Raw genomic sequence first — 25,890 nt, 5'->3', positions numbered from 1 at the left:
GAAAGTTGGGGGAAGGTTGGTGGTGAAAGTAATGATGATTGAAGTGGTGGGGGTGCTAAGTTCGCTTGTTTTGGCTCCATGGCACGAGGGCAAGGCGTCGTGCATGTCGTGGGTTATTTGCGTAATTGACAAGTAGAGGCATTGTCGGTAATCGTTAGCAGTATACATTGTAGTGGAGTCATTGTGTAGTAGGCTGTGTAGATGCGTGGCTGTGTGTTTGCCGTAGCTTTCTATCCAGGTAAGTAGGATCCCGCGGGGTTGGTACACTACACTGAAAGCGTGGCGCGAAGTAATACTTGGATTAAACCAAAGCAGTCAGATGCCATTGTAAGCTTCGGCCACCCTTTGCAGGCTTATGTCGCTTGACTCGCTCGTGCGGGGGGAGCCACCGGAATTTCTCGGACCTAATGGGCTTCCTTCGGCGTGCACGGAGCACACGGCGTGGTAACACTCAGTGGGTGATGGTGGGTGGGAGGGTGAATGGGTGGATGCAAAGCTGGGATGATGCAAAGGTGGCCTAGAAGCGGCGCGAGCGAGAAGGAAGTATGCAAGCCCAGCCGCTACCGACATATCCCAGCTGGAAGTGCTGGAGGCTCCCAACGAAAGGAGGGCTGCTAGGGACACGGGAACCCCCAGCAGGCCACTACCAAATGCGCTAATATTTTCACGTCCTCACAAGACCTCTGAGGACTGTCTTAAACACGGACTGCAAAAGACGGAATCTTACATTTCCGCCGTGTCACTGAACACAAAAAAGCAGAAAATGGAAACCACTGAGCAGTGATATGGAATCGAGACAACCGCGCTATGAAACAACTCCTGGAGTTAGAATAAAAAGAACAAACGGAAGAGGGTATTGAAAAGAACAGAAAGACTAATTCGTCACAGAGAGAGCGAGAGACTTTATTTTCACAGGTTATGTGATGCAACTACTTATACAACTGAGCGTTCGTTATCGCTTATCCATGTTTACGTTTACAACATACACCGGACGTTCAGTGCACATAAGAATAGATGCACAGCAGACGTCCAAAATCAAGATCCACTGTACGTTCTTTAGACGTCCAACTTTTCTAACGTACTCGCTGAACGTACGATGGATATCCATAAGATGTTGCTTTTCGATGTAGAAGTTTGGATTTTTCTGTACGGTCCGATAGACTTTGTGGTTTACTGGTAGCTCCGGTGCACCCCCGGTTGCCGGAACTAGCTCAGCAGGGGCACATAGAAGATCAGCGTGCACGTGGCTCTCGCGGAGGCGACGGACTGACGACACGTACTCTTTTAAGTGGGGAGCTGTAAACTCTGAGCACTGGCCTATTCAGGCTGAAAGGAACAAAAGAAACGAATCTCCGAGCCAAGAAGGTAGTGCGCCGCATGTGGGTGCATTCTCTTGCAGAAGAGATAACATTGCGCCCTATTTTGTACTTTTTATTGTGGTGTGCATGCTTCTGCATGCATGCTATGCTGATTGATTGGTTGATTGACTGACTGATTGGCTTGGCTCATTGGGTTGTTGACCGATTGATTGGCTGACTGAGTGATTGATTTGTTGCTTGATTGGTTGGATGCTGGTTGACTGGTCTGATTGATGTGTTGGTTGACTGATTTTATTAGTTGTTTTTGTTGATTGACTGATTGATTGGATGGTTGACTGACTGACTTATTGATTGATTGAAGCGGTTGTTTGACTGAATGATTGATCGGTTGGTTGACTGGACTGGTTTGATTGGTTGGTTGACTGATTGGCTGGCCAGCTGTTTGATGATGGTTCGTTGGCTGATTGGTTGGTTGGTTTGTTGCCTCATTGATTGATTGACCGGCTCGACTGATTTTACCAGACTGTTTTTACTGACCGATTGACTGAATGTTTGATTGACTAACTGACTGGTTGGTTGGTCGGCTGATTCATTGGTTGGTTGACAGACTGACTCATTCATTTGTTGATTGGATGACTGATTGGTTGGTTGGTTTGCCGACAGACTTTTTGATCGAGTGACTGATTGATCGGTTGGTTGACTGATTGGCTGACTGATTGATTGGTTTGCTTGACTGACTGCTTGATTGGTAGGCTGACTAACTGACTGACTTCATGATTGGATGACTGGTTGGCGGGATTGATTGGATTCGATATGGTAGTGCTTGTGTTCGAGGATAGCCATCCAGTAGGCGGGTACGCAGAGGCCACATGATACACGGTAAGCTCAGCGAGAAAATGCTCAGAAGGCTCTTTATCTGACCACTTGCCGAAGACTACGTAGTCGTATATCGCGAACGAAACGAGAGCAATAGCAGCGCAAACTGCAGAATACAAACGTCCATAAGGTTAACCCCGTTTATGGCACAGATGAAACAAACAGTGGCTAGCGTCAAGTAGACGATCCGAAGGACACAGTGTAGGAAATAATCCCTCACTGAATCAACTAGATACACAGATACACACCGATATACACAGAGGTATGCTGCAAAATAGCAAGATACCAATGTACACTCTCGCGTTTTGTGTGATGCATGCCATCGTCTATGGTGATTCAGCAATTGGCTATTTCGACGCATGGAAACCCCGTTATCTCTTCACCAAGGTAGCCGTTGCTGAATCGATGGTTTGTAATCCTCATTACAATAAATCTATGCGGCAGATCGTTTGTATTTAATTTATTCGTACCATGAATCAAAATGTCGTCGCCTCTACGAATTGCGCCGCCACCAGATAATAAGATAGAGAAAGGAAACAGAAGCTGCCTCTCCAACCATTCTTCTAGGGGCGGATGTGCCACCTTTCGCATTGTCCTTCGACATGACCGCTCGAGTAACCACAATAACGAGGCGCCACTCTTTACCTGACGCAGACAACGCGAGATGCGGTTGTTATATGTTAACGTTGTGTTAGGCCACGCGTGCAGTTTCATTTCTGTATGTTCCGAATCTTACTCTTCTATTACATGGTCAGTCACGGACTGCAGGACGCCTACTCAGGACGAGAAAACGTTAAGTCAAGGAGTTATTCGGATGAGTGATCGAGCTGCTTTCGTTGAATGAGAGGCGCAGTCTGGACAGGGAATAGCGTTACGATGAAGTGGTTGTGCGCGTGATGGTGAGAAAAACAAAAGCGTGAGGGTATAGTGCAAGCAAGAAAGCGATTGAAAACCAAAGCTTTAAATTTGGTTACGAGCGTAGAGGAAGAGAGAGCGGTTTAGACGAGTCTTTGTATTGCCTCTGCGATCAACGAGAGAACTATCGTAGATGCTGTAGTCTCGCGTAGCCCTGCTAGCGGTCTACTGGGACTGCATCTGGGGCTTGCCTAGCAGTCCCTACCTATCAGTTTATATACATATTAAAGTAAGAAAAATAAAACAAATTTCAAAACTAACTGACAAACTAGCCGCACGGGACTACGCGAAGTGATGTGATGTGAAGCGTAGATAACGAACTCTTGGAACTAGCAGTAGATCATGCTGCGGATAGTGCGATAGGGTATTATATCAGACGGAATGGTATCTTCTTTGGGCAATGATATATTACGCTAAATACTATTGTAGGGAATTGGAGACGACGATGACTTGTCCCGGATCACCTGCCACTTGTTCCTGGCGCCTGAGCGCGTGTTTTTCGATTTCATTCTTCTACGACGGCCGACTGATTTTACTAGTCTCTTGTGGGATCGTCCTGGCCACATAGGACAATTAAACCTTCTCTCCCTCAAGTTGAAGTTGTTCTTTTTTACGCGATATTTGGTGCCGAAACGTGGGAGCCCAGGTCTTTCCTGGAACAACTCTGTCTCTCTCGGAACCCAAGTCTGTTCTGGAATATCAGCGAAAGAACTCTTCAACGATGACCCGCCTTCGAAAGCTACGCGCCCGGTTCGGTCACGAATTACGAAGCTGCCTGACGAAAGCAAGAAATTAAGAAAGTGCAAGAGATTAAGAAAGGAAAGGCTGAAAGTCCTCACGTCAAGACCTCGAGTTGAGCTGGCTCTCCTTACCGTGAAGGCCGCCTTAGTTAGGGGAAAGCGAAATAGCGGCAATTGTCGACGATCAAGAGATTGATGCTGAGGCGCAAGGATGCGATCAGTATCTGGAAACTGTCGCTTAGGCAACACACGGTGTCAACGGACATATCTCGTAAACCATCGTACAGTTGCCTTCAACCGGCCATGACAAGCCATCCACCTCTACGGAACACTGGCACCACGCTCCTCGCGCTTGCCCAAACTTCAGATTGCTCGTTTACGGGAGAGCTATCAGCTGGCAATCGTTCTGGAATCAGTTCAACTCCGGTGTGCACGTGGACTCGTCTCTGTCGGTAATCGCAATATTTTAATGTATGCGTTCGCTTGTGAAAGGTAAAGGCTGAGCTGGCCAGTAAAGGGACTCGACTTAACTGTGGGACAATTATCCTGCAGCCATCAGCATCTTAGACAACAGTCGAGAATCGGGATCGACTAATAGCAGAGCATATGGGACAGCTTTAGAACTCCCTCATGTATCTCCTCTGACGACGTGACTAAGCTCCGTGTACTTTATGACACTTGTGGGGGCTGGTAGCAATACGGATGTAGCCCCTTGGGGGCACTAGTTGTTTGCTGGGGATAAAAAAGCCGTGCGCAGCAGGGAAGTGAGGCAGTGGCTGCCACGCAGCCCGGCCGGACAGAACCTGTTCTGATGCGCTGGCAATGCGATCTGGAATGTGGGATAATAAACAAGGTTGCTTGGGAGTGAACCCGATTTTTGTGGCTTTTCCAATGCGCGGTTGATGAGCAATGAAGAAGAATATGCTCCAGATCCTCAAGCACACCACAGTGGCAGAAGGTGAGATAGTCAACTTGTCTCAAGCGGTAACGCGACTGAGCTGTAAAGGCCACATCGAGACGGATTCGGTGGATTAATGCAGCATCTGGACGAGAGGTGTTTCGTGGCATGCGGAAAGCGAGCGTTGGATCAACTCTGCTCAACGTAGAGGGGGGAAGAATGGTCGGTTGTCCATTGGCGGGAACCAGGGGGTGTCCCTAGGCGTCGGAGAATTGAACGGCGATCTCCTCTCAGCAGAACAATACTGGTCCGTCTCCGATACGAGAGTGCTGCTTCTGCGGCGCTGTCGGCCTGCTTCGTTCTCCACGACACCACATATGGGCTGGAGGCCACTTGAGGAACTAGCCTGTGGCCTGCTGCGTAGATAGTGTGGTAAGCCATTAACACATCTGTGACTAGGGGTGCGGATGGGTCTCGCATGCCAGAATTCAATTCAATTCATTTCAATTGCTTGAAGTGCAGATTTCGAGTCTGTGTAAGAATGCCCATTCCCGCGGTTGTAAATCAGCGATGTGTTGTAGAAGAAAAGGATGGCATAGAGTTCCGCAGCTGTGGGAGGAGGTCGGATGTGAAAGGCGTCTTCCGTGCACTACGCCTTCTGATGGTATGACGAATACTGAGGCGGACCTGTTGTTTAGGGATGCGCCATCGGTATATGCTGCCGTAAACGTAGAAAACTTCTCGTCTACCAGAGCATGAAAATGGGCTCGGAGGACTTGAGGGCGGACCTGGTCTCTTCTTTCCAGGAGGTTAGGAAAGGCCTACAAAAGTGGGCAGTACCGGTAGAGACCAGGGGGCTTCCGGCGGTATAGTGTCCTTAGTTATGAAGCCAGTGAGAGCCATGTGTTCCATAAGCACGCTCTGCTCATTCTGTTACTATAAAAGAGGGGTCATTTGTGGTTCACGATCCCGTGGGAGGACTGCGGCACATCTGAAGCAATATGGCAAGGGCACAAGGGCGCACCTGTCGAGCTTCCATGCTCACCATTAACTACGTTAAGACATCAGGTGAGAAATGATGCACCACAGACACCTGCTAAAGACGTTCAAACCTTTTTGCATTGATGGCCGTCTCAGCCAATATTATACTTTACGTGGTTCTCTTTCTTATAAAAATAGGTTGTACCTACCGGTCAGTTCAGTCATGGACACATTGCCCTTCATGTTACATTTTTTTCTAGGAAGGAGTCCTAGGCACATATCAAATCTCTCTTCGCTGGTTACGAGTGAGAAAATGCTGTGAACAAGCCGTATCTTTTTGCTAGGTCCTGTGCTGGAACACCTCAGATGTTATACCCTTGTTTCCAAGTAAGTGACATCAAATGATACAACATTTGCACCATGTTTAGTAAACTAGTGAAAGAGAAGTGTTAGCATTAGAGGCGTGCGAATATTGAATTCTCAAAAAGGAGTACCTGAAATTAGTAAAGCGAATATTAAGTGAATATCAAGTATTATTTACCATAAAAGGCACATAACTCTTGCAACTTACAACAGACAATATATAAGAAAAATAGCAAAGGCACAATTAATGGGTTCACGACCCATTGAAAAATGTCCAGGCACAATGAGCCTAATTTATTTTTGCTTGGTACAAAGCATATCTGACTAGCTGCATTTGTGTAGTCAGTTAAAATGAGGAACTATACTTTCCATGAAACAACCAATCACAAACTGAGAAATATTCAATTCATATTTGAATATTCACAGCAATCTAGTTTAGCATGGTGACTCCATTTGTCTTTTACTGCACACTTCCATAGTTTTGTGTGTTTCTCGTTGTCTCAGTTTTCCATGTAGCCTTGGTTTCACTGCAATTACCAGTAAGTGCTTCACAGGGGCATTTCTTTGATTAAAGTCATTTGTATTAATCCCTTGGTTTATTTATTGTATTCCGGGTTAGTGCTGGAGGGGGGAGCCTCCATTAAAAAGGAAAAGTTCGGAAAAAGGCTATGGGCACTGCAAGGTACTGTCGGTTCCACAAGGAAATGTTACGACTGCTGCCGAGCCAGGAGGTGCTGCAGGATCAACGTGTCACTACAGAAGTTACCACACGCTGCATTAAGCACAAAGCCGCACCGAGGAAGGCACTTACCACAGTGAAGACAAGGGCTGTTGCAGGTGAGGCAATAATCTTAACATTACACTCCGTAAACGATCATGCCAGAACTAGTAACGTGTGGGAGCTCGGCCGGAGCCAGAGAAAGAGACAACCGGAACGGCCAGTGCGGCAGCAGAAAAGAAGTTGTTTATTCGGAGCACGGGCTCCAGAAGCGTGAGCGTGCTGTAGTCAGCAACTTCATTGTCTCTTGGATCACTACAAACTACCCTCCCCCTCGGGGGGACTGGAAGGATTGTCCGAAGCAAGGGAGCCCAGGAAACGGACGTTTTAGGGCGGGGGACACCGGGCCCGATGGAAGAGGCGTGTCGAAGGCCTGCACGGAGGGCGCGTCGATGAAGGCTGGCTTGGTGCGGTCTATGGTCACCGTTCCGTCTTGCCGTTGAGGTCGATGACGAGGGTCTTCGTGCCATGACGGAGCACTTTGTGCGGGCCGGAATATGGGGCCTGAGAGCCCGTCCGAAGCCTGTCCACGCGGAGGAAATGTGGGAGGCTTCAGATAGAGCCTTGGGAAGGTATCCTGGCGACGGCGGGGGAGGGCGGGTAGCCGTAGGATGAAGGCGGAGAGTGTAGATTGTAGACGGCGCACGTAGTCAGAGGGGGCATCGGGCGGCAGGGGGGAGACTTGAAACACGTCAGCAGGTAGGCGGATGGTAGTGCCGTATACCAATTCCGCGGAGGAACACTGGATGTCAGTCTTCAAGGCGCGCGAATGCCGAGGAGGACCAGCGGCAGATTCTCGGTCCAGTGCTGGGGCGCGCCGCGGGCCATCAGGGCTTGCTTGAGATGCCGATGCAAACGCTCCACCAATCCGTTGGAGGCAGGGTGGTACGCGGTGGTGCGGAGGCGCGTGGTACCAAGGAGCTTGGTGAATGCTGTGAATAGGCGGCTCTCGAATTGGGGACCGCGATCAGTGACGACTTCCGTCGGCACGCCGAAACGGGCGATCCAGGAGGAAAGAAACTTGGAAGCGACCGTTTCAGCCGTTGAATCCGCCATGCGGGTTGCCTCTGGCCAACGGGTGAAGCGGTCCACGCATGTGAGAATGTATCGTTGGCCATGAGAGTGAGGGAGGGGGCCCACGATGTCGATGTGCACGGTAGCAAAGCGGTGTGACGGGGGGAGGAACGTGCCAATCGGAGACTTTGTGCTGGCGGTGGCACTTTGACAGCTGGCAAGGAGTGCAAGGCGCGGACCCATCTTCTGACGTCCTGGCGCACTCCCGGCCATACGTAGCGATCCGTGATCAGCGTAATGGTGGCGCGTACGCCGGGGTGTGCGAGGCCGTGGATGCTATTGAATATGGTTTCCAGAGGACGTCAGGGAAAAGAGGGCGAGGGGATGCACCGGAGGTCTCGCAGAGCACGGGCGTCGGAGTTAAAGGGTACGAGATATCTTGGAGCTTGAGACCGGTAGACGCGGTGCGAAGCCGTTGCAGTTCGGGGTCCCGTGCTGGGCGGTAGTCAAGTCCGCGATTGAGAGCGGGGCTGGAGGAAAGGGTTGGAGATGCGGCTGAGGGCGTCAGCCACTACATTCGCGGAGCCAGCGATGTGACGAATGTCGCTTGTGAACTCCGCTATATAGGAGAGGTGACGGATTTCCCGTGGAGAGTAGTTCGGCCGGCCGACGCCATGGCGCCGACTAGAGGCTTGTGATCCGTCCCAGAGTGTGAAGGACCGCCCCTCGAGAAAATGGCGGAAATAGCGAACGGCTGAGTAAGCTGCCAGGAGCTCCTTGCTGAATGCGCTATATCGTGACTCTGCTGATGATAGCTTCCGTGAGAAAAATGCAATGGGCTGTGGGCAGGAGTCAACCTCTTGCTGGAGTGCGGCGCCGACAGCCTGGGCGGAGGCATCACAAGCAGGGACAGCGGGGCATTGGGGCGGGAGTGGGCTAAGAGGGTGGTGTCGGCAAGGGCTTGCTTGAACGGCCGTGAAGGCGGTGTCGTGCACGCCGGTCCACAGCAGAGATTGGCGGGGGGTCCTTAGGGGATTCCAGGAGGTCTTCGAGGGGGGAGAGAAGTGCTGCACAGGCGGTGGACGAAACGGCGGTAGTAGTTGACAAGGCCGAGAAATCTTCGCAACTGGCGCACGGAGGATGGAACTGGATAGTCCATGATGGGCTGGATCTTTGAGGGAGGGGAGCTATCCCGTCAGCAGATACGTGATGTCCAAGGAATTCTAGAGATGTCTTTCCGAACTCACATTTCTGTAGGTTGATAACGATGCCATGAGCATCGAGGCGGGAGAAAAACCTGGCGGAGGTGGTCGTGGTGCTCCTGTTCGGTCGCACTGGCAACCAGCAGATCGTCCATATAAGCGAACGTGAAAGGCAGTCCGCGGAGAACAGAGTCAATGAATCTTTGAAACGTTTGGGCTGCATTGCGCAGCCCAAAGGGTATGCGCAAGAACTCGAATAATCCAAAGGGTGTTATAATGGCGGTTTTTGGGGACCGTCTTCGGGGGCTACAGGGATCTGATGATATGCTTTTGTTAAATCAATCTTGCTGAAAAACTTCATGCCGGCGAGGTGGAAAGAAAAGTCTTGAATATGGGGCAAGGGGTAGCGGTCGGGCTTGGTGATGACGTCGAGAGCCCTGTAGTTTCCGCAGGGACGCCAGTCCCCGGTTTTTTTGGGGACCATATGAAGAGGCGTTGCCCAGTCACTAGAGGAGGTGCGGACGATTCCAATGGCGAGCGTGTGCTCAAATTCACTGCGGGCTACCTTCATTTGATCAGGAGAGAGTCGTCGGGGCTTGAAATGCACCGGCGGACCTGAGGTGGAAATGTAGTGGAGGACGGAGTGATTGACGGGCTTAGTCCAGTCTGGTGGTAAGCACAGTGAAGGAAATTCGCCAAGCAGGGTGGCGTAAGGAGATTGTAGCGCCGCAAGGGTGGTTGTGGCGAGCTGTGGTGTGGGAGACGAGGCGATGCCCGCAACGCGGAGCTTGTGCCGTGGTCAAGAGAACGTGGTGCCGGAGGTCGACAAGCAGGCCGAAATGTTCAAGAAAATCGGCTCCGATAATGGCTTGATCGGTGGCCGCCACTTTGAAAATCCACGGGAAAGTACGGCGGTGGCCGATGTCAGCGTGAGGGATCGCTCTCCGAATACGGAATGCCGGTGTTGTTTACGGCAACGAGGTGATACGTAGGTGATCTGCGCTTTTCCGAAGAAGTTGCCGGTAGTATGCTGACCTGAGCCCCGGTGTCGACAAGAAAGCGTTTCTGGGAAATCAAGTCCAACACGTAAAGAGGACGGCAGGGAGATTGAAGGGACGCGGACGCCGCCTCTAGCGGTCCCCAGGCTGGTTTCCCGGCCACATGCAGGGTGGGGTGCAGTTACGAGCGTGTGCCCCGAACGACCAATGGTACCAGCAAAAGGTGGTCGGGTTCGGAGGGACTGGCGAAGGTGTCGGATGCCTGCGGCGACTGTTGTCCGTACGGGGCTGCGGGATCGTGGCGCCTTCCGTCGCGGCGAGACCAAGGGGGGGCGGTGGGACGCAGCGGGGCGGGCTGGAACTGGCGGCAAAGAAGCCACTGCCTCCGCCAAGGACTGAATGTCTGCCCTCAATGGTGAAAGTTCAGAGGCAGGGATGGTCTGGGAAACGGCGGGACGCTAGATTCCGCTGGATGGTGCTGGGAGGCAGAGTGGTGTGAGGCGACGGCGCAAACAGGTGGCGGTGCCACCTCCATGATCTTGTCAGCGTGTAGGGAGAGTTCCGAAGCGAAAGGTTGGTGGCCGTGGCAAGAATCATCTGTACGGTGGTAAGGGAGTCGCTGGAGGAACAATTCCATGAGTAAGCGTTCATCGAAGGACGAGGCCCGGTCGCCTAGCAAGCCTTGAAGATGTCGTAGGAACTGCGATGGGCGGCGGTCGCCCAGGTCTTCACCAGACAGCAATTGTTGGTATCTGCGTCGTTCGGAGGCCATAGTACGTTCAATAAGAGCAGATTTGAGGGTGTCGTACGGTGTTTCGCCCATTGGGGCCATCAGGACGTCCGCGACGTCGGAACCGACTTCGGGCGGAAGGACGGATACGACGTGCCTGAATTTCGTAAGGCTGTGTGGAGATCCCGGCGAGCTGTAAATTGGCATTCGCCCTGCAAGAACCACACTGAGGGATTGGCGGGCCAGAATGCAGGGAGTCGGACCGCGACGGAATTGACGTGCGGCGCCGGGGCTGGCGCGTCGGTGCCACCCTGGGAGGTCATGGAGACGTTCAGTACGTTCGGGTCACCAGATGTGGGAGCTCGACCGGAGCCAGAGAAAGAGACAACCGGAACGGCCAGCGCGGCAGCAGAAAAGAAGTGTTTATTCGGAGCACGGGCTCCAGAAGCGTGAGCGTGCTGTAGTCAGCACTTCATTGTCTCTTGGATCACTACAAACGTATACCCCATGCTATGTCATGTGTATTGCCATTCTGTCATGTATTTACCGCAGGAATAGGCACTGCGCATGGACGCCACCAGAATTTTTCCAGGGAGTGGGGGAAGGGAGTAGAATGTCTTGTCGCCCAATATGGTCGTAATCAAAGTAGGCTCTTAGGCCTACAGAACGTATGAAAACATAAAATGCAGTATACAGGCCACCCATGGTACTTGGAAAAGAATAAAGGATATCAGGGATCCCGTTAGAGTTCGTCATAACTGCTCTGTGTAAAACGCAAGACATAATATCGGTTCGCTGACCAAGATGCGGGCCTATAGGAGGACACGGAGGGCAAGCACTTCCCAAGCCTCTGCCCTCGCCTAAGAGATGGTGCAGCGTTACCATTGTCGTAAGGCTTAAGCCATGGCACGCCAATCTAAACAACGGCTAAATGAGGCTTAGACAGGAGTACTGTTATTTCGCCTGCCGCAAGGCTTTTGCCATGGCACACCATTGGTGTGGCAGAAGCCTTGCGACACACTTGACAACTTGACACTCGAAAGAACTGTGACGCTGCACCATCTCTTTGGGGAGAGAGAGGCTTGGGATATGCCTGCCCTCCGCGTCCTCCTATTGGCCCGCATCCAGGAGGCAGAGCCTCCCTCGATCTTGGTCAGTCAATGCAATGATAATCGGATTTTCAGTGACTGGCTTGAACAAAGTGAATGTATTGTAAAGTGTAATGTGCTGTAGCCAGACAAGCAAGCAATATATGAATGATCAAGTCAGGTTACACGATGACATGAGTAAACAGCTCCAAACACAGTCATGTGTGCGCTGGCTGGGCACGATGCTGGGAAGTAGCATAACAACACCTTCATCACCAAGAAAAATGTGCCATCAGTGCTCTTGTGTGCAAAGGTTGTGTCCAACTATATATGTATTTAATTATGTAGATGTGGAGAATCATACAACTGTGTGATAACTCTATATGGTTATTTTTCTGTGATAGTATGCAGCAGGGTCATTCTAAATGATCTAATGGTCCTGCTTAACCCAACTCTGCCCAGTTCTTTGCAAAAAAAATATGATACTCTGTCATATTACTAGGCATTTGCCATAGTTCTACTAAAAAATATGGATTTACAGATTTATGGAAAAACAAGATTTACGCAGAAAGAGAAAACCATATTATGTAGGAAGAAGCCGAGAGGACTGAATTCTCCAGATGAACTGGGATTTGTGGCACAGAAGGTGCCACAAAACCCAGCACAATGAGACCCCAGCAGTGCGCAAAAGCTGATTTCCTTGCCAACTTTTTATTTTTACTACGAGAGGCGGGCAGGTGTTTCGGTGGTATTTTTAAGGTACCTTGCGCTCAAAGGAGGAACGGGAAATTTTGTGCTTGCTTACCACCCCCTATACAAGATATTGGTACGTTTTGAGACTTGTCCTTATAACAGATTTTGCTCCATTAAATTCTACACATGATAGTTTTCGAGAGGATAGAGAGGTAGCAAGGGAGTGGTGGATAGATCCATATCTTGAAAAACGGAGACTAGGGGACCTTGTCTGTGTTGTCGTTTTTTGTCCCCTAGTCTCGGGTTTTTAAGTTATGATGACAGTTCTGTCAAAGTTGGTTGTTGCTGTTTTCCGAAGTGAAGCGGAGGATGCAAACTTCATAATTGCTGTACCTGAGCAATGTTGTATACTCTATTCCTTTAACCTGTGGTTTTGTTTATATCGGACAAACTTCACAGAGTGTGAATGACAGACGAGGTCAATATCGAAATAGCGTGGACTTTAATTTAGCGGCCCACATAAAACTTTGTCGAAACGGTTCGCCACTCTGGGGGGAGACTTCTATCATTACACCGTGGATTTTTTCGTGATTTATTTCGAGGAGTTTATTCTCGAAGTTTATTTTGCGAAGTGTAAACCAGAGTGATCCCGAATATACCATATTGCATCACAAAATTGAAGAAAACATGTAATGATAGGGTCCATAAGAGTAAGGATTAGGATTATTGGTGATCCATAATTAAAAACAGTAAAAACGTTGACAGTGGCTTCCTCAAACAAAAGTGCCTCCTGACCCCTACACTTTTTCATGATTCCTCATTTGTCAAACAGTTACGCAGTTCATGCAAGATTCTAAGTGCCCAAGTAGTTTGTTTGTGTATCATTTTTTCTGTTATATTCGGCCAACCTGGTGTTTACGCTACGAGTGGTTATGCCAATGTACTCCTTCCCACACGTGAAAGGGATTTTATAAACACCATTTTTTCTACATTGCATGCAGGCTGTTTATTTTCGTCCTTTACAGAATTTTATGAAAAGGCTATGAGAGCAGGACAGATGTCGTTATATATTCAAACTCAAACTCATTTTTGCAGTTGAGTTATACTGCCACGCGGACATCCTCTCGAAGAAAGTATGCAACTACAATATGACTAACTACCTCAAATATATCTGGAAAACTATTTCCAGATATAGTCTCTTCGAATTTTTTATTGACTTGTCGAACTTGTCTAGACCGATAGATTAGTAAAATTTCATAATTTCAGCCTTATTTCGGCTACCCGTACTATACCTTCAAATTCCCCAATTCTTTTTCAATTATTACAGCTTCGTTATTGGCAGCGAACTGAGAATCCATTATAACAGATTTACTTGTTTTGTCAGCAATGAAAAGGAAAATATAATATTCTTTGAACTCATTGGTTACAGCCTTCAAAGATTTCTCTCATCTCTTAAAGGGACCGAAAAGTGAAAAATAACCCCCATATTTTTGCCCACTGTCGTGCACAACATCGTTGTTTGATAAGATACAGAAAGCATTACTTCTCAATTCGGAATATTTTTTACGTATAAATATTTTGAAGATTGCCGGAACATGGACGGAACATGGCGGTATAGCACATCAACATGCCAACAACCTACCAAACAACCTTGCCTAGTCCGACTTTTGGATGGAAACTACACAATGTGGTAACATCCACATATATAAAGTTTTAGTCGACGGAGATTTGCTGTTTTTGTACAACCTTCATTGTACATTTCTTTTGTCTCACTTAGCATGCCTGAAGAAATGTTCTGATCTTCATCAAGATGACAGGTCATTGTTTGATCTGTAGCATTATTGTTACCGTGTAATCTTTTCACCAACAGAGAAATACAAAGTGAACAAAATGGTAAAAATATAACTAGGTTGTTAAATTCAGAAGGAAAGACGAACTGGTTTTATACTTCTCTTTGCTTTATTTTTGTTGCAGGTTTACAACTCTATCCAAGTACGTCAAACATCAGAGGAGCCAGGACAGGTCCTACTCCTGTTCCTCAAACTCCTGGAGACAATAAAAAAAGAAGATATAGGTTTGAGTTGATAACAAAAATGTTGCTTCTGCTCTTATATTTCAATTAAATGTTCACGATGCCTGTCCGTAGTGTACACTGAAAGCCAGTTTCAATTTGCAGGGCTGTCAATCAGAGAACTTATGCAATAAGTTATTTAGCCATTTGGAGTAGTCTATGTTACACCAATTGTGCATGGTTAAATTTGAACCCCAGATCAAGGGTTAATAATACTTGAAAGTCAGCCCTCAAGTCCTTCTTACCAAATGCTAGTTGGTGACGTGATAATGAAATCAGTTAGAAGTACTCCATTTAGCAAAACAGTTAATTAAGTGTTAAATCCCAATCTTGGTTCAATTATTAGTTGACATTTGGAAAAGTGGTCACTAAGAAGTATACTAAAAGGTTATGAAAACAGTTCGGCTGAATGAAACTGATGAAAATTATCTTACTTACTCCTCGCATATACAATTGAGACATGAGTATAACCTACAAATACATCTATGCCCACAGGTTACTTAACCCTCCAGGAACAAACTAGTAATTATAATATCACATAAAGCAAAGAAAAAGCAATGAGAAAAACTTGCAGCAAACAAGAAATGAAAATATGTTGACAACATTTCTACAGGTCAGCGCACTGATGGGTAAGCATCCCTAATAGCATGCATGACGCAGATCGAGATCCAGTGGAGTACTTTCTATTGTATTTTCTCGGAGCATCCCATATCCTTGTGAATGGCCGACAGGTGGTATAACGGAATTTCCCGCAGAAATAATGGTTTTCCGTCCAGTTTGCGGTTCAAGTAGCGCGTAAGTCCACAACGGCGCTGAAGTGTATGTTGCCGGTTTCTCGGATGTATGTAAAAGACACATGCAATACTTTCGGTGTCAAGGCACAGTGTTTCGAAATATTCGTTAGTTCTGATGCAATCGTCTGTCTGCTTTTCACACCGCATTCTCTACGTCTCGGCAGCAAAAACCGTAGTATCCGTCCGTAGTATCCGTCGGTTAGCATTTCACACATGAACACCTGCACAACGAAAAAAACAGCGCTTGTTTCGGCTTACACAAGTGCTTCTCCCTGAATACATGGAAATTTCACAAAGTAATCCATGTTCACGGCACGGTGAGCTACTGCTGAGGACGAATGTGACTCCGATGAAATCTCTGGACGAGGAATCTTCTGCTGCGAAGAACACCACTTTCCAGCACGCTAACGCACGAACAACAGTTCTGTGTGAGCGACAATTCTCGAATGCGGAATTCCAGCGCACTCATGTTCAAGAGGCTCTACGGGCTCGACATTCTCGACGTAGAAGGTGGTCACATATGCACTGCCATTTTCGTTTTCGTCGGATTAGCGCCCGAAAGTGCGCGTATTACATGCGTCCTCGACAGATGGCGCGGGGTCATGCAATTGTTTGACTGACTGCTCGGTTTCCTACTAGGTCCCTGGACATGCAATTATGGAAAATTCGATTACAAAAAACTACAGCGATTTCAGCGAGTTACTTTGATATTTGAACTTTGGAAGGATCAAGCTTTTCGCTGAACATAAAGTTTCGTAGGTTTATATTCACTTTTCGGTCCCTTTAAATGCCCTGACGTCCTTCAGAACATTTAGAGCACCTCCATAAAAGAAGGCTCTTTTTATTCATTAAACTCTATTGGCTAGAGTCATGACAAGTAGTAGATCAGACGTACATGGTTGTAGCGCACTTGCATCGAATTTAAAGGAGATGCCTTTTTTTTCAAAAAAACGAAGTGTGCATTGGTTCCACAACCGTCCGATACTCAGTAGTCTAGTTTTGGCTGAATATGATAGAAATCTACTCGTAGAAACTGAACATAAAATGAAAAAGCACTTACCATAGAAGCTTTTCAATATGTTGATGATTATTTTGGTTCTTGTAAACAATTTAGACTGAAAAAGAAAGAAATAATGGACATTGTGAGTAATAACTCGCCAGGTGTGCTTTTTATCGCAGATGCGCTGAATGATTCAAAAGTTCAATTTTAGACTTGATTCTTTAAAAAAAGAACTCTATTGGCTGTGAACACAGACAAAAGTCATGAAACCAGTTCTACAGTATAGACCAGGCCACTCAAAAACTGTGAAGTCAGACTACGTTAATTGGAGCTATAAAAAGTACCTTGTGTAGGTCTCGTGAACACAAGATAGAGGAAAGCTTTTCCAAATACTTCAATAGATTCAAAAGCGCCAGGTACCATGGGTCGCCAAAATTCCGACATTTTACACTCACTTGGTCGAAACTTTTGAACTACATGTTGAACTCCACCATCATCTCTGTTCTTCTCTGGTCATCATCTCTTTGTTTTCTCATCATCTCTCTGTGTGTAAGCGTACTGGGGGAGCCAGTTCGACTTTGTCGAAACTCACGTCCCCATTTTTTTTTCTTTATCACATCACCATCACCACCATCACCGTGGGTCGTTTATCTTACAGATGTATGTGTTTGGGTATTTGGGGGACTTAAAACTGTAGTGGCGCTAGTGGGTTGGGTTGCGGACACTGAAGACGATGCGCGAGAGCTCGGCCTGGATCATTCTTCTGGCTGATTCGTCTGGATACATAGGCCACATGCATCTACAGGTCGTCACCGCGCGAGCGGCTCAACAGCAGGCACTATCGATCTGTGTTGGACCTTGTTAGACCTTCTCATTTTTCTCCGATTCCTACGTCAAGGGATGCGGGTGCCCGAGAGCGACAAAGGCGTTGTCGTGATAAACGGGCACGGGACCGATCTTTTGGAAAAGACGCATGCGTGTGGATGCTTGACCCACAGAGGATAGGTCACTGGAAAACCGGAAAAAATATGGAAAAAGAAGGGAGAGTGATCTTCCATGTGCGAGATGCTGATGAGAAGATTCATCGAGTGCATAAGGACCATCTTAAGCTCGGGAATCTTTGGAATCGTGGGAAAGCAGATTTTCAAAGACAACGGCAGATCAAGATCTTTGTGCTCGAGGGACCGGAATTTCCTTTACCGTTCCTGAAGTGGAAGACCCACCATTGAGTGACGGAAATCTGTCCATACGTCCTTAAGTGTCCAACCACCGAGGGATGTACAGGCTATCGCACTTCAAGTGAAGCGGCTCCTACGGGCGACAATGCACGCCGATACCCCTTGAGGATCCGTCCTTCAGTAGACCGCTATGGCTCTACTTATTAAAGGGGGAGGTATTGTAGTGGCGCTAGTGGGTTGGGTTGCGGACACTGAAGACGATGCGCGAAAGCTCGGCCTGGATCATTCTTCTGGCTGATTCGTCTGGAGACATAGGCTCCAACATGTATTGTCTCGTCCCTAGTTACTCATATGAAATTGTTGTTATTCCCACGCATACCGACTATCTCAAAAACAAAGAAAATAAAAATACACTGCGGAAATTAACAACGTAGCGGTTATTCCCATATGATGCACACTGCTTCCCCTCGTGCACATATGGAATAATGGAATTTGCGGAAAAAGTTTGAGTTCAAATTGTTTAAAAAGAAGGAACGTCTTTAAATTCTCTATCTAGTAGATGACTACCGTCAGAGAAACGCACGTTGTAAGATAAAGGCGTACAAACATATACATACAACGTAGAAAAACTTTTGCTTGTAAAACCCCTTCCATTTTCTCGTAAAGGAGTGCATTAGCATATCCACTCTTTACGTAAACACACGTTGGCCGAACATAGAGAAAAAATAATCCACAAGCAAACTACTTCAACACACAGAATGTTGCTTGAATTGCGTACCTTTGTTTGACAAACAGGAATCGTGAAGGGTGTTGGGGTCAGGGGACACTTTTGTTTGAGGAAGCCAGACAGATAGAAAATAAAAACGAAAAATGTGTCAGTCAGGCGTCCATATTTTATTCTGATAAAATCCATCGGTTCCTGGAAATACCGTTAAGGGATAATCGCTAGATTATATATTGGTACATGTTTTGCTGACATGGAAATACTCTATACATGCATCACTAAATCAATTTGTTGAAAGTTCAGTGCTGTGTGTCGTGTGTGTCCGTTTCACGGACGTGAAAACGTCCTGCAAGTTCGGTTTGGTAAGCCAGGTCAAAAATTTACAATCCAACGAAATTATGCCGAATTTCATGTTGCGTATAACTCGGTGAGTAATAAACGATAGCAATCAACCGGCTCAATGCAGATAGCTTACACCTGTAAGATTCTACCTAACAAAGTCGTTGCCGCGGCTGCCGCAACATCTGGGTGCGGCGGGCGCGTGCAGGAGAGACGGAAATATAGGCTAGCGTACTTGCGGGCGGTCTATCTCGCGAACGCGTGAAGCTAGGACGCAGGTCAAGGTGTCGTTGGAAATTTCTTGAGGGGTTATACCTGGACTTTAAGCGGTATCGGCTTCAACAACAATAACCAAGATTTGATAAATTTGCAAAGTTTAAATATCAAAATTTTGCCAGAATGTCATCATATATGAAACTAGAAGGCCACCACAATCGAAGGAACCGGCAATGAGAAGAAACGGCGTCTCTAGAGAAGCCAAAAAAGCCCCTAAAGTTCAGCACCGAGTGGTCGAGGGAGCTATGGGTGCGCCGAAGAGAATTAGCGGCGTTGGCAAATTCGACTGCCGGCGCGCACAGCGAGCCCTTACCCTCTACCAGCGGTGTAACTTCGACTTGTGCGAGTGTGAAAGTCACCTACAAAGGACGATGGAGTGCATCCAGTGAGGGAGATCAGCACTGTGAAGGAACAGGAGCCGAGCAAGAAATCAGAGATAGTGAAGTTTTCATGTAAAAGACCACGGCTCTGACACAACTGAGCCCGCCTCAATTTTCTTAAGTCCTGCACTGTCAGGGTTTTTATCGTTTTTAATTATGTAATATAATTTCGTGTGGGTTTACATATCAAATCGTAATGAACTCTAAGAAATGTTGGAAAATAACCGTTATCGTTCTCCTTTCACTATGGGTACGTATCGGGTGATGGAACGCTTTAGAGAACCTGTACAGAGCCTATAAATTATGCTGTGCTTCGGCAAAAACGCTATAATCCTTCATGTGATTCTCTAATGAAGGGCAGACATTTAGTAGTGCTTTACGGAGTGATAGGAGTGGAAATCTTGGAATATGATGGGCAGAAACTTTTTGAGGCTGAAACACACTAGGTGACGCCGCCTCGGATTTGTGTTATATGTACGTTTGTGTGTACCAGAAAAAAGTGTTGGAGAGAATGCGAAGAGTGTTAATGAGTGTTCGGTTAGTTAAACGAAGCCCCATTGAAGTCGACGGAAAGCAGATGTCAGCGTAGGGTAATATGTTAAGGCACTCGCTCGGCAATCGAGATGCGCTTGGTTAGATTCTGCCACTGTCTGGCTTTATCGACGACTGCTATATTGTGTTGGAATGGTTCCTCTTCAAATATTTCTGAATGCGCCTGCTACCGTGTATTTGCACGAGCCACATCCACACGGTATATTCTAGGGGAGGGGAAAAGCGAAAAAACATTAAGGGCGATTAATGTAATGAATGCGATGACAATGTGTTAGCATTAGACATTCGTCTTATTTGTGCTTCTTATACCGAATGCATACCTAGATCGCACCACACAACCACACCACACTACATACAGACATGATACATATGGCATACGCCACACGACATGATACACAAACTCAGCCGCTCGCGAAACAGTCGGAGGACGCAGAAGACACGTCTGAAGACGTCCAGAGACGAGGCGCAACTGAAGACGGCTCAGTGTTGCCAAATCTCATCCACAGGAACACGCTATTGGCGTCCCGAAAAGTCGCTAAAAGTCGCTAAAATTGTCGCTGCCACCACTGTGCCCTTTTTGTTCATCGCACGTTATGAAACAATCTGGTGACAGATGTACCGGATATTTTAACGAACGAGTGTGCTAGACGGCCAAGAGAGGACATGACAACACGAGTTTGAGTGGATAAAAATAAGAGAAAGTAAATGAAATTCGGAACCTTGAGCATCTTCTGCTGAACTTTGTCTGCCTTTGTCATCGTAAGCACGTAATGGTGGTTTGTTTATTGCTTGCAAAAGGTTCCGACGCTTTCTCGTGTTTTCTGACTTGCTATGCTTCTTTATGTCTGACAGCCTCGCATAAATCTGAGACTAGCAGTAGAAGGGCTTGTCCCGTGTGTCGCTGTCGTTTTTTTTTTTCATTCTAAAACGATAAACGCTCAGTTCAAGGGAAAACGAAGACATCTCCACGTCGGCGAGTCAGAGAAGGGGCAAACTTGAAACGGCTCAAAGGACTAGCGCTTGCGAAGAGCAGAAACGAAACAGGACGCCGCACGGGGCACGCTGTACCTCTCCGTGACACATGTGATTGACCCTAAGCGGATTGAGGGAAGGGGAGGTCCGGATATCCTGACCCAACCTCACTTCGGTCGTTAGTTTCGGCTCACCTTGGTAGTGAATGGCATGCTGTCCAAGGCAGGAACGCCCCCCCCCCCCCCTCAGAAAAATTCTGGATCCGGATCTGCCTGAGCAGCCCATCACGAAAATGAACACTGACTCTGTATTGACTCTTTCTTTTGGGTCTATGTACTACATTGACATCCTATTACATTTCTCAGTTTCTGACTTCTGTAAATCTCTATGTCCTTCATATTGATTTTCGATGTATGTACTATTGTATATACATGAGCCATACAGATTATATTGCAACCCTATTCCAAATTGGCTACCGTGTATGTATTGAGAAGCGTCAATAGACATTATGCAATAGAGACTCCATACAAAAATGCTAAAAAGCGGTTCGGCAGCTTCCAATCGCTGCACCCTGGCATGATTTAGCTTGCGTGTATGTGTGATGCAAAACAGAAAAGCTACAGGTATACAGTTTCTCTGAATTTGTTTTATTGCACGTTCCACAATGCAGAATAGCCGCAAATCACTTTCAGGACGCACCCTCCAGGGCTACGGGGGTCTGTGGGAGTAAGACATTTCTTCATTGTCCTGAACCTCGGCACCACACATTTGCTTTTGTGTTTCTCTTTGTTAGTTTCTGGTACTTCCCATAACGAAGAATGAGTGTGGCAGTTTAAGGCAGCTTAAGAAGCAAACGGAGAAAAATATAGTGAGAGAAATATAAAGAGAACCAACATGTCCGAAAAAGTCACTTCGAAAGGTCATGAAAATTCTTCCCAGGACCAGTACTGCACGACGGTACTGGCATGTGTGTGTATTGTCATCAAGCACGAGAGCTACCGAGGTGGTAGTCCTGTTTGGACGCTGCGGAGTGCAGTACAGTTCTAGCGAGCTGGCGAGAACATGATTTGCCACTCACCCTGAACGTGGCGGAAAAGACGAGTAGACATCAGCCAGCGGCGGGAGCACTCGGACAAGACCTACAGTGCTTCACCACGGACATTGTGGCTACGAAGCACTGCCCTGACAGCCTGAAATATAGCTGCGTCTCCGAAGTCTGGGCCACCGAAACCAGCCGACAACGATGGATCCAATTTGAATGTTTATCTCGGTAATTAATAAAGCCAATTGTTTACGCTGAGTGCGCGGAACAGGCAACGGTTCAAGGAACTGTACGGTAGCACAGGCGACAGTCGACAACTGAAATATTTGCGTTAATCTGCGGCCCAGGAAAAGAGGAACACGACAACGCCTGAAATAGTGCTCAGCGGTTTCACACATCCCGCGAGACGGGCAACCGTCAGAGCGAGAGATGTGAAACCGGTGAAATTGCTCGCGGAGAGCAAGAACATTGAGGGCGGGCTTCCACTGAAGACTGCGTGGCGGGCGTCTCGCCACCCCGCAGTGATTGGACGCCACGAAAGCTCCGTCAGCACCGGAGGGACCGGCAACTCCTCGATTGCCGTATAAAAATCGCCGACAGCCCATAACTGGATGTCAGCGTCAGGAAGCTGGAGTCGCAAATGCCTCACAACATCAACACATCCTGCGTATTGATGAGGCAGGACTTCGGACCCGGGCCGAAATGCGGGACTCTCAATTAGCCACCTTGTGGCCCATCCGAGAGAGCACTGCACTAATGCGCACGCTGAGTGATCGGAGTGTTCAGTGCCTCGAAATAAACGAGCCTAAGAGAAAACGGGTACTACACATTGTTTGTCACGCGAGTTTCAGCTATTGGAGTCCTGTCCTATTGGAGTCCTATTTCAGCTCGGTGTCCTGCTCGCCTCTGGCTCAAAAAGAAGAGCGAGCTGTGTAAGTCTAATTTGTCTTATAAGTGTAATAAGTCTATTTCTAAGTATAATGTTACGTTCACTGCAAGAAACATAGACGTTACGTCGATTGAGAGTTTATATTCCAAACTTTTATATCCCTCGCTTGACTGTTGTATTTGGGCGTAATCGAATTATACTTAGACAGCTCATCCTTCTTTTTGAGTAATAGGCGAGCAGGGCTCTCTAATTTGCAGACGCTTGCGGAAAAAACAATATATAGTGCCTATGTTCTATTAGGAAGGGAACGCCAGTACCTTTCGAAGTCGCGGGGGAGTACTGCTTGTAGTATTGATCCTGGGAAACAATTTTCTTAACCTTTCGCAGTGCGCTTTTTGGACTTCTTCGTTGTCTCTATATTTGCCTCTGTTTGATGATTGATTATTTAAAAGGAAACCTCTGTTTGCTTTTTAAGCTGCCGCGCTCATTGTTCGTTATGGGAAGTGCCAGAAACGGACATAGAGGAACAGAAACGGAAATGCGGTGGTCAAGGTTCAAAATAATGGATAAATGTCTTACTGCCACGCAGATCCCTTTCGCCGTAGAAGGTATGTCCTGAAACTGTCCTGCAGCTACGCTGCATCGTGGAACGTGCAATAACGGAAAGTAAGGGTCGTCATATTTATTTATTTACATACCCCAAAGGCCCTTACAGGGCATTCGAAACCTGTAGCTTACGTGTTGTGCATCACACGAGTATTGAATCCACGGTTTACACAAAAAATCCACGGCAAGTATGGCACTTTTTACTTTAAAATTATTTGATTTTTTTTATTTTAAAATAGTGCATAATCTGACTCAAAACAATACTTGTCGTGGATTTTTTTATTAAAACTCGGGTTGTAGAAAAAAAATAACTAAACAGAAAGGGAGCAGACGGAGAGAAACAATTTATTTGAAAATTAAGGACGCCTTCTTGAAAAACGCACTCCGGTGCGGGCGGCTGGGGCAGGATGCTTGCAGAGACAGATGGCAACGTAGTTGCGAGGCATCACACCAGATGGTGCTGCCTTCATAGCTCTATGCGAGAAAGACAGAGAACAACAAAATGCGAGAGGCAGGGAAAATTGCAACACCGCTCAACAAGTCTAAGCATGCCAGAGTGCGGGGAAAAGGCTTAAGGCAATGGACTAGGCCTAACCACAGCGTCATCACCTAGAGAATTCAACGGCTAACACAAGAAAATAACCATAACCACAAAAATACTAGTCACACAACGCTAAACATGCAACAACACGAACAAAAGGCCGCTACGGGTCACTGCTAAACAAGTCTAAACATGCACGTGCGGGGAATATTCGTTAGGCGAACATGCGGGAAAAGGCTTAACACGAGCGCGGTAAAACAACGTGCAAAGATCGGCAAATCACTCGCCTTTCCCCCTCGGCGACAGAGCGTCCGATTCCCTCAACAGCCAGGCACAAACTGACCGGGCACGGAGACAGTGGAGCGACCGGCCGTGCGTCCTAGTGCCCCTCTGCGTGCTCCTAGCTGCACCTGCGGCGACCACCTGCGAGATGCTAAGAGAGAAGTGAATTTTTGCTCCCTCTCGTTGCCTTGTTCGTGACGTCATCCCATTGTCCCAAGCCTACAGCGCTTTTTTTTTCACACGGTGGACACAACTCCTTGGGACAAGGTCAATCCTCAATGAAGCCATGGCATGACATCATCACTCAGCCATGCTATTACATCATTCAAGGACGCGTGCGCTCTGGACAGGAGAACTATTATTTATTGAATCACTATCGCAAGATTCCTTCCATTTCACAACTATAATGAAACAGAAAACCTACTGCAGAAGGGCACCATGCATGAAATCTGGTCATAGCAAGCATTCTTATCCCAATGACTTAGTAAATGCGACTTTGCAAAGTCAAGAGAGTACAAAATATCCTAACAAGGAACATCATGAATAACTAATAACGAGGACTAGGTACACAACAGATCAGCAGAGAGCATGGCTAAGAAGGAGCGCACAACAATGCGTTCGTTCCATCCGGGTGTCAGGCAGATAACTGAATAATGATGCTTTCTTCCCCCTGAATAAAGCCCCACATGTATAACCCATGTGGTTACTTTACGAACTAATTTAATCGCAAAATTATTAAGAATCATGTCACTGCTACTCACGTCCAGATCTAGGGTGTGGAAGCACTATCGTCATCGTCAAGAGAAGAATGATCAACAAGAATCTTTCTTGTCAAAAAAGAAAAAAATACAGAGCATCAACAAAAAGAAAGCATACATCATAAGATAGAACCGGTCTGGGCATGTCAGGACATTGCTCAACAAGCAGTGTCACACGACGTAAAGCTGCACGACTGCTAGACAACAAAGGAAAGCAAGCACAGAGAAAGCACTTAAACAAAGTGGCAAACACACACACTCCACTTATTCATAAAGTCGCCATCGTCCGTCCGTCCACGGAAGCACACACCATTTACCAGTGACGAACCATACATCCGTACCCCGTCAGAGGTAACCTGAATCCCACCGAGGCTGCACTTTTCCACTAACGGCCAACACAATTGCTACGAACAGAATTAACGCGTCCACACCCGCCAATGGCCAAGAGACAGACTTCTAGCGCCCTCTGCATCCCTTTCTCACAGGTCGTGACGTCATTCTATTGTGTCATGGCTACACTGTTTTTTTTTTACTAATGCTGAACTGGACAAGGTCCACCTGAAACAATAGAGCCGCAGCATGACGTCATCACCCAAGAATGCAGCTGTACGGTTCAAGGGCGCGTGCGCTGTAGACAGGGGACCTGTTACTCGTTGAATCACTATCCCAAGATTATTTCCTTTATTCCTCTATAACGATTGCATAGGAAGCAGAAAAACTATTGCAGAAAAGCACCATGCATGAACGCTGATCACAGGAATTCCAAAGTCTTACTAAATGAGACTCGCAACCGAACAAAATATCCTAACACCATCAATGGCTAAATATGACAAGCTCAGAAGAGATGTCCGTCTCATCCGAGAGCCAGGAAGATAACTGAATAATGACGCT

General features: G+C 47.2%; 2 protein-coding genes across 2 annotated transcripts; both read right to left on the bottom strand.

The window, feature by feature from the left end:
- Positions 1-7,626: 7,626 nt before the first annotated feature.
- LOC135376555 (uncharacterized protein K02A2.6-like) lies at positions 7,627-8,127 on the bottom strand. The gene has a single exon (XM_064609088.1). It carries the CDS (start codon positions 8,125-8,127, stop codon positions 7,627-7,629), a length of 501 nt encoding a protein of 166 aa, XP_064465158.1.
- Positions 8,128-10,493: 2,366 nt separating this feature from the next.
- On the bottom strand, positions 10,494-11,021 carry LOC135376550 (uncharacterized). Its single transcript, XM_064609082.1, has one exon. The coding sequence runs from the start codon at positions 11,019-11,021 to the stop codon at positions 10,494-10,496; it is 528 nt and encodes a 175-aa protein (XP_064465152.1).
- Between the last annotated feature and the right edge of the window lie 14,869 nt (positions 11,022-25,890).

This window comes from Ornithodoros turicata, unplaced genomic scaffold, assembly GCF_037126465.1.
Source record: "Ornithodoros turicata isolate Travis unplaced genomic scaffold, ASM3712646v1 ctg00001148.1, whole genome shotgun sequence".
In the NCBI taxonomy this organism is placed as follows: domain Eukaryota; kingdom Metazoa; phylum Arthropoda; class Arachnida; order Ixodida; family Argasidae; genus Ornithodoros; species Ornithodoros turicata.
Note: the sequence above shows the minus strand (reverse complement) of the source record. Positions and strands in the feature narration are given on the sequence as shown.

Coding starts and splice junctions, on each gene's coding strand:
- LOC135376550 (XM_064609082.1), bottom strand. CDS start 11,021: ATGCCAATTTACAGCTCGCCGGGATCTCCACACAGCCTTACGAAATTC.
- LOC135376555 (XM_064609088.1), bottom strand. CDS start 8,127: ATGGGTCCGCGCCTTGCACTCCTTGCCAGCTGTCAAAGTGCCACCGCC.